Consider the following 9,865-nt stretch of genomic DNA (forward strand, 5'->3'; position numbering starts at 1 on the left):
CTACATTAATTGTGTTAAGTTTCTCGCGCCTTCCTTTGCAACACTCCGCGCCTCCCAGTTTGGAAATCACTGTGTTAAGTATTTGACGTCACCTTTTTTTAGACATGGGGAGATATTATTTTTTTTCTGCTTCTCACGGATTATTTTGGCGTTGTTTTTCTTCTATTGTCAACTTTTTTCCGATTTCTCATAATTATAGTATTTTGGGCGTACTATACCTGTTTTATATCGTACATAGTACGCAGACGAAAATTATAGTACAAATACTATAATTATAGTACGGTTGGCAACACTGACTTGGATCGTACTTGGACCGTGTTAACGCGGCTTAAGTTCAGTACGGTTGGCAACACTGCTATCTTTGAAAACTGTGTTTTCAGTGCTGCCATTTAAATTTTGTATTACCCCAGAACAGAAATATGTGTATCCACCCATAGTATCCACCTATGTAGTTATGTGGGTAATGTTTACGATTTTCAAATTTAATCGGTAATGATATTCTAGAATTTAGATATTTAAAAAAATCCGCAACCTCAACGCCCATATATATTCATTAGGTACTGAAATACACCGCAGGTTAAATTTTAAATTATATCCGTAGGTGTATATCATTATTTATTGTTGGAACAGGCGATTGACGTATGGTTTGAATGAATGTCATCGTGCAACAATTTTACACATAAAAAATCGGCCTAAAATTCTACAAATTCTGTCACAACTCGGATTTCGGAGGCGGGTATGAATTCCCACCCCAACTCCGATAAATCCTCTTCGGCCCAAGGACTGCTTCACCGCACTGGCGATAGTCTCATATTACTTAGTTTAAATCATTTTGTTATGCCAGTCTGACAGTTATCATACAACAATCGCTGTTTTTAGGTCACGATACAAATATTGGCATAAAGATATCTGGCCGAAAAATTAATCTGTTAAAATTCAATAAATATTCTGTTGCAATGGAAGCTTCCGGGGGGCAGAGCGCTATACTTGAAGTTACATCAGAGGCGAAAAAGATCAGTAATTCTAATTTGAATAAATTTGAATCTTATAATAATTCAAATGACAGTTCTACTATGGAAAATGATGCAGCTTTACAATCCCCATCTGCTGAGAGCATATCTACTTTCCAAGAGCTCGATAAAGTGTCAGATCTATTGATGGATGTGGGGCAGGATATCGTTTCAAGAGTTGATAATCCGCAAAAGGTTGTGGAGCCTTGGGGAACGTATGTTTCTTTTCGCATAAGAACCAAATGTGCCAGGTGGGACCAGGACGAAAAGGAGTATATTGTCAGAAGGAGATACAACGACTTCATGGTAAATCTATTTTAATAATCCATGAACCAACCAGATGTAATTCTATCTTATAAGATGCATCAAAAATGAGGCCGTCAGTTCAGTATTTAGTTACCTACAACTAAGTAGGTCAATGTTTTTCAGTTGATGAACTACGAGTGTTATCTCGTTATATTATCTATAAAGAACTTATTAATATAAGAGAATCAAACATAATTCTATCCAACACGCAACAAACACAAATTTGTTGATTTTAAAGTGTATATTTTTTTATCCACTTCATTGTTTCAGATCGAAATTTATTTTAGCAAAACAAATAGGTAACTATAAATCACTCTGTTGATTGTTTAGCTGCTTTTTATATATTTTTTTCAAATGTTACATCTAATATAAATTTTACTTCTGTCAACCCTTTATCTTTCGAAAGAAGGAACTCTAAAGCTCGACAATTTAAATGATGACTTGATATCATTTCACTCTTTCACTGTGGTGTTGGTGTGATTCCAACTTTGTTTATAAGGAGCGTCATGGCTAATTATTATTATGTCGACGCTTGGTGTGCCATGGGAATTTACTAGTGGGTCAAATGTGCCACTTTAGTAAGCAAGGTTGTAAAACATTGATATAGGTGCTAGCTACCTGCTGTAGACCAGTGGTTAATGCATATTTAAAACCATGGCATGGGTATTCGTATTCTTTCCACAAAAAATGATTTCCTAAATCATCTTCAGCGATGAGACTCATTTTAGGTAAAATGGCTTCGTAAATAACCACAATTGTCACATTTGGAGTAATGAAAACCCACATGCTATTCTTGAAACACCTTTACATCCACAAAATTTAACAGTTTGGTGTGGTATATGTAGTTATCTGGAGGTGTAATTGGATCATATTTTTTTGAAAACGAAAATGGCAATGCAGTTACTGTCAATGGAGAACGCTACAGAATCATAATAACTGATTTTTTCTGGCATGAATTAGATGATTTTGATCTGGACGATATGTGGTTCCAACAAAACACTGCAACATGCAATACGGCTGGTGACATAATCAGCTTATTGAGATTATTCATATTTATTTTAAATTAAAAATACATCTCTTATTTGATAACCCTTTATTATGTAGGTTTAATAATATTTCAATTGATCATTCGGTGAGATCAACAAGGTCATGTTTACATTTTATATTTGCGAAGTTCATGATTATAACTATAACAATTAAAATAATCACCAATGTCTTCATAAAATAATGAAAACGCTTTGTCCTCTGAAAATTGAGTAAAATTCTTTTGGTGGTCATTTAGACCCTTTTTATGTTTCCTCAGAATTTATCAAACCGGCTTTGACATGATGGAATCATAATTTATGACATTTAACAATTTTGGGGAACAAATATTTTGTTTGGTTTTAAACAAAACAGCACATGCCAATAGGCAGAAAATCTTATTCTTTCAATGAATTGAAAGTCAATAGGGCAATCTTATTTATTGTTCTCATTTCATCTTCATGCAGGCTCTGAGGGATCGCCTGGTAGAATCTCATCTCCAAGTGATTCCGCCTTTGCCGAGTCGGCACACGCTGTTGGCTCAGCTCGACAGATACTCCAAGGACTTTGTGTTGCAGCGCATGGGACTACTCAATATATTCATCAGTAAGTCAAACGCACCACATTGACGGATTGATCATAAACATTTGATTGACCAGATTCGGTAAAAACATACAGTGTTAGGTGTGTCTTTATTCTGGCACTGTTGCTAAATCACCAAGATGAGTAACTTAAATACAAACAGGAGACTTAGATTTGATGATTTATTCTGACCTCCTGTAAAATTCAATTTGTCGCCTAACTTCTGAGTGGTCTGGGGATATAAACTGTATATTTTCTTCATTATTGCTATTTTATAATATAATATAACACTGAATAAAGTTGTTGATTTTTAAACCTGTTCAATTGGATTAAAGGGTCTTTATTTTTTGCATTTTTATCTTATCTGTTATATCTATTAATCAATAATGTAGTACATTCATTTATATTTTAATTTTCTTGCAGAACGTTTGGTGACTCATTCCATTCTTACGCATAGTAAAGATTTGAAGGTGTTCCTAACGGCAACACCGGTTGAACTGTCAAGGCATTTCAAATCGCATTCAGGCTACCTATCAACCCTCACCGACTCGCTGCATAGTCTCACTTTATCAACAGCGTCAACGTTGAATCCAACAAACCTTACCAATACTAGCATCTATAGTTCTTCTTCCCTATCGACTCACAACAGTTGCAAATTAAAAGATCCTGAGTTTACCGCAACATCTGAGTATATGTCACACTTACGTGAAAAACTACACACATTAGCTATGATATCATCAAGAATCAATAAAGAACGAGGAGACTTAGCTTCAGAAATGCAAGCTTTGGGTCCCATTTTGGATTCTTGGTCGCAAATCGAACGGTTTAATACAGATACCTTGTCAAAAAATAGTAAATCAAGTACAATAGTGAGTAGTGTACGAATCGATAATGGTAATAAACTGATGAACAACCTACACGTTGACAATGAAGATACTTTGGGAGAGACTTTGAAGAAAATGGTAAAGCCTTTATCCGTTATATCTGCAGAGCAGGAACTAATGGTGAAATCATATCCATATGCTGTCGGTAATCCGGTGAAGGAGTATACTCTGTATGTAGATGCCGTCTGCGAGAAGTTAAAACACAGAGACGGCTTGCAGGCTAGCTTTGAGAATGCACAGGATAAAGCTTCTAGAAAACGGCAGGACACTTCAACTTCGTATGGAGGACGAGCTGCTGGAAAGGAAGTGGAAGATTGCCATGATAGGTGAGTTAATGTTTCAGCATAAACTTTCATAATACATTGGTATTTCTATTGATCTAATCACACGAGCACACTTGCTGATTACCGTCGACCGTCTGGTCCGATCCGGGAAATGTCACTAAATCTATACATCGAGTAGTGAGTGAAATAATTTTTTTTCTATTATTGCCTGACCCGACTCGATAACTGAAGACAATGATTTGCTCGCAGATTACCGAGAATACCCATAAATATACAAAAAATACATTTGGTCTCACCTCCAACTAATGCTGTCATGTTAATATTTGCTTTCGTAATTGTCGCTGGACATTATTCATTATTTGAATAGACAATAACAAACAAAATATGCTTAGGGCCATATGCATAGTCATACTTATGTTAATATTATGTAGGCTTATGTGTTATGTGGGATGGAAATTATTCTTGAATGTTACTTAGACGTGTTTCCATTTCATGTAACGCATAAGCTTACTTATTTACATGAGTATGACTATGCACAGGAGCCTTAGTAAATAAATCAGTTACTTGATCATTGTTCAAACTTGTAATAATTTCTAATCGTATAAGGTGATTATTAGAATTAAGAAAACGTATGAAGAAAGACAAGTGTAGCCACCATGTTGACAAAAAGGTATCTTTTGGTCTACTTTTAATTTTGAACACTAGCAAGACATCTGTTTTCGACCAATTTTAATAACTGTATGTGGTTGTGGATTACTCTCCGTCGGCTTAGTGTAATTTAGCCCTGTGTGATTATTAAATATTTATTTTTATTTGTTGAATATTTTCAGACTTCAATGCGCATCGGAGGCGCTTCGAAGTGATCTTTGCAGCTGGCAGCGTCAGAAGCGCACCGATATGAAAGTGATTCTCAGCGAAATGGCGCGCAAGCATATCAATCTAAATGAGAAGAGCCTCGGCTCTTGGGAAAGTGTCCTTAACAAAACAGAAGCCCAATCAGTGAGCAATGGCACTAGAAATGATCGCATGAACTTCAAAAGCGATGATCTTATAAGGCAAATGACTGAAGCGCTACAAGACCATCTGGACGCAGACGATGTTGCCAACATGACAAATGGTCAAGAAGAAATATTCGTCAACAAGTAGATTTACCCTGTTACAGATCTCATTACTAAAATTATTATTTTAAAGAAAAAGAATCTTAAGATATTTATTTAGTACTCGACGGCTAGTAATTATTTGATTAATGTCTTATTTATTGTATATCTATAAACGACTCAATTGTATGTCAGATGCTTTATTAAGCATATTCATGTTATTGTTGTTTTCAAGAAAAGACATTGTATTATTAACATTCCCGTTACTATGTCGCCTTAGGTTACCCAGTCCATTAAACTGCAAATATGTCAAGTCAATATGCACTTTGTCATCTTCATATTTCAGCTCTTTCTAGAATCATCAATATTACATCTAATTAAAATCTTATTATTTTCAACATCGATAGCATTATCCAGTAAATACATATAATTGATAGATGTCTGTCAGATGTCATTTATTAGTCATAAATTATATATGCAGATTGCAAACAGAGCGTCACATTCCATTATGAACAAATGAGATAGATCTAAAAGTATGTGTGACAAAGAGAGTGAGATGGACTCAATTGTGAGAAAGAGATAAAAAAGTAAGCAGTGAGATCAATATAGTATTATGACTTGTAGACTGTAAGAATGTATAGAAATAATTTTTGATGCCCTTTTGATCATTTTATAGATTTTTTTAGATAGGTTTTATTATCATTATTTGTTAATGATAATAAAATCTTATTTGACTTATTTTTATGTTGCCAAAATATGCCTTTTACCTACTGTAATATAAATATCTCGTATGGTAACCAAAGGTGACATCACCGGAACGGACGGAATTTATTAGCACCGTAAAGGGAAGGTTCATACAAAATCAAGAGCAACCGTCACTTTAGCAAAGCGAATCAGAACCTGCGATTTGTATACTGAAATGTAATTTATAATTTAATAAGAGTATTGACAGATTGTCATTGTTTTTGGTCATGAATGGATTTTGCATATTGCATAGTATAATATAACTACTTCTCCTTCATTACTGTACATATTGTATAGTTTTTGTCTATGTTTAAAATGATGACATCTTGGGGAAGCACTAAAACAACACTTTTCTTCTTCACTTCCTTATAAAGGTGGGCTGATAGGACTCTAGCCTGGGGGCCCGGCGTGGCGGGTCGACAAGATAAGTGAGATAAACACATCACAAATTTGCTCTAATAGTAAAAAAAAGTCTTACTTCGGAAATGTTAAAGTTTTAAAATATGTGGTTGTGCAATGCAATTTTTTATTATTACGTGTCAATACTCAACAACTCCATAATTCAAATGGATGTATTAAAAAATGCACAAAATCGAACATTATTTGGAAAACGCTACTGTAGAACGTCATACTGACATTAACGATCGGTAGGGGGCCCACCAAAGATCCTTGCGGGGGGCCCTCTTCAGGATGTGGAGCACATGCGTGTGGTACATAGATACTGTAAATGAGGAGCATCCCCAGAAATATTTGATTAACTACTATATAAAAATATGTATTATGCAATTGTATGGTTAACGTTCTTAAACAATATTTATTCTGAAGGTTCTATACAGGACATAAAAATATGGGAAGTGGATTACCTTCTGATTATGGCTGTAAGAAGGTACAATTCTCGAATGTGAAGAAACATGCGATAAACTTAAACACGTGTTAAATAATATGTTATTTACAATATTTACGTCTGTATCATGCATTGAAGCTTATCACGTAAATGAAACGCACATTCTATATTGGTAATATTTGAGGATATTCAGGTGGCATTGTATTTCTTGCGTTTTATGGCCTGACAGTCATTAATTCATAAATCAAAACAGGCTAATAAATTAAAGTCTTGGTCCATGGCGTCTTGCTTTCGCATTTCTATCTTATTAATCTATTCTGCGGATCTATATCATATATTGCTTGAGATTTTCACGGTTGGTTGGTCATCGCACGCCACTGATCTATTCTCACCATCTTTTAGCTAGCTCGAAACATTCCTTACTCCTAGGTTTATTTATTATCTTGTTATTGTTTTAGATCTATTAGCAAATTAATTTTAAGCTGATTTATAAATGATTACACCCAGTGCAGTACCTACTTAATAATATTTTGTGTAGATGTTTAAGTTATTTTTCAAATCCCTTGAGGAGGAATAGTGCCAGAGTGCCCGCACTCGAAAGCTGTGGGTGCTGGTTTAAATCCTGCGTCAGTTTTTTTAGTGTGCGTTCGAGCCAGAGCACGCATCCAAATGGGTTAGGCAAACGGCTAAGAATTATTCACTTAGAAAAAAGTTTTGTTCATTTGCCTCCTCTCTGTGAAGCCCCGCAAATTATGCTGCGAAAAATGGTAATAACTCACCTTTTTAAATGTCTAGATATTATTTAGTAAAGCATAATATGTACATAATTCTATTGATACATAAGAATATGTTATTTCACATTTTTATAGGAATGTATGTATGTAGTAGGGACAATAATATTATTAAAATGAAGCTGTTTTATATATTAAATCACGAGTCCAAGCATGTGCTTAAATCTTCATTAAAAATAAATATTGGTTTATATATGCATCATGAAAATACAGTATAACCTCGTTTTTACGTGCCCGGTATTCACGTTTTCCCGGCAATTGCGTGTAATTTTTTCGGTCCCGATGTATTTCAGTACATTTAATACCCGCATTTACGTTTTTCTTTCCCGCGATTTACCTCGGAAATATTCAAAATATGCGAGTTACGCGCGCTTCTGAAGAACTGTCTGATGAAGACGAGGTTGATATTCCAACAAAAGAAGAAGCAATGAGGTTCACCGAGGGTTTAAAAACCTACTTTACAAACTTTGCATCCAAGATGACGCTTTTAAATGTTTATATCGACTCCGTTCAGGCAAAAGTCACCAACCCTAAAAACATAGTTTTGAGATATCGCAATTTGAAAGTTTGAAAATGCAGGAAAAATCAGATTTTAATGTTTTTAAGGTTTTATCTACATTAAATTCTCATGTCTTCTTAATAATTTCTTTAAAGTATTTTTACTTTTTGATGCTAATTAAAACATCTGGAACGTTTTAAAGGAGGCAAGGTAGCTCAAATTATGGTTTGGTGACTTTTGCTTGTTAATAATCTGAACAATGTTAGCCAAAAGAAGCATCAGTAAAACTCACCACCCATAGTATAGTGACTTTTGCTTGTATATTTATAACGAAGGATTTTTTTTTGATAGAGTCAATAATGTCTATTCACCTATAATGACTTTTGCTTGTTAAGATTTTATCGAAAGTCATTTAGTGAAAAACAAATAATTCGGATTTAAGCAAAATTTTACTAACTAATGTACCGAGGTGAGTTTTGCATCTTAAAGAACATAATTTTACGCTTCGGGTGACATACTCAACTCAAAACTGCCATTTTCAGGGTTGGTGACTTTTGCCTGAACGGTGACGATATAGTCTTGAAAGAGAATTACATAACAAAAAAATCAAAAATGCAACAAACTAATATACATGTACATGATTTTTTCAATAAAAATTTTAATTGAATGTTGTTTTTTAATAAAACGTTATTTTTTTAGAAACATAAAATTTTAATGTTCTTTTTTTCAATACCCCCCTTTTACATTTTCCCTCTAATTAGGTTTTTTTTTTCCAGTCCCTTAAAAAACGTAGAATAGGGGTTATACTGTATTTGAATTATATTTTAATTATTTTATTCTTATTTAAAAAGACAAATCATATTTAATGTAATCTATATAGGTATTACTTAATTTCATTTATTTAAAAAAATATATTTTCGATCTCTATAATTTGATATTAATATTACAATAAAAAAGTACTGATATTTCCGATCTAAGATTGGCATCCCTGTATTTTTGTGGAATAATTTCTTTTTTATCTTTTTTCCCACTTGATATGATACATTTATGTTTTCAGTAGTAACACAAAGAAAATTACAATTATGTTCAATATTATGAATACGGTTATCTAAGTTCTGGTACGAATTTGTGTTTAAAATAAAACACACTTCTCGCCAACTTTTTGCGAATGTATTTATTTCAATCGATAATTTGGTCTTTGCAATTACAGGTGGAATACAATATCATTCAAATGACCCCACCGAGCCATCTTGCTGCTCACGACCCGCTTACGCCATAACTATATATCTCGGTCATAACATTACGGATGTTGTCCTTAAGAGTGTCAAAAGTTTGCCGATTGTAGACGCTTCCTACAAAAAGAAATCCAACTGTGTTAAATCACACAATCTTGATGGCAAAATAAAGTCGCCAAGTCTTAATATTAAACGGCCATCTAACTTTTCACGCAATAAAGCCAGTGTTTCACGAGCCGTATGGTATGTGGCTCCATCCTGTTGGAACCAAATCTTTTCCAAATCTAAATCTTCCAATTCCGGCCACAAAAAGGCAATTATCATTTGCCTATAGCGGACGCCATTGACCGTAAGGTCACTGTTTCATCATTTTAGAAGAAGTGCGGTCCGATGATACCTCCAGCCAAAAAACCTCATTAAACAATAACTTTCTCAGCATATAATGGCCTCTCTTGAAACACTTTTTGCCTGCTCTTCCAAGACCCAATCGCCGAATCTGCGACGTTACCCATGGTTCGTTGGCTGGATCTTATATTATGGGTGTAGGTCTTTATGCAAAATTCGTC

General features: G+C 34.2%; 1 protein-coding gene across 1 annotated transcript; it reads left to right on the top strand.

Moving 5' to 3' along the window:
- Positions 1-648: 648 nt before the first annotated feature.
- Positions 649-7,020, top strand: LOC147066995 (sorting nexin-7-like). Its single transcript, XM_085954579.1, has 4 exons — positions 649-1,316; positions 2,807-2,945; positions 3,345-4,131; positions 4,920-7,020. The coding sequence occupies exons 1-4, from the start codon at positions 957-959 to the stop codon at positions 5,233-5,235; spliced, it is 1,602 nt and encodes a 533-aa protein (XP_085810705.1). The 5' UTR covers positions 649-956; the 3' UTR covers positions 5,236-7,020.
- The last annotated feature ends 2,845 nt before the right edge of the window (positions 7,021-9,865 follow it).

This window comes from Rhyacophila brunnea, unplaced genomic scaffold (assembly GCF_057557595.1).
Source record: "Rhyacophila brunnea isolate RB1 unplaced genomic scaffold, BYU_Rbru_1.0 scaffold_4, whole genome shotgun sequence".
Taxonomy (NCBI): domain Eukaryota; kingdom Metazoa; phylum Arthropoda; class Insecta; order Trichoptera; family Rhyacophilidae; genus Rhyacophila; species Rhyacophila brunnea.

Coding starts and splice junctions, on each gene's coding strand:
- LOC147066995 (XM_085954579.1), top strand. CDS start 957: ATGGAAGCTTCCGGGGGGCAGAGCGCTATACTTGAAGTTACATCAGAG. Junction 1,317..2,806: donor GGAGATACAACGACTTCATG/GTAAATCTATTT, acceptor ATCTTCATGCAG/GCTCTGAGGGATCGCCTGGT. Junction 2,946..3,344: donor ACTACTCAATATATTCATCA/GTAAGTCAAACG, acceptor ATTTTCTTGCAG/AACGTTTGGTGACTCATTCC.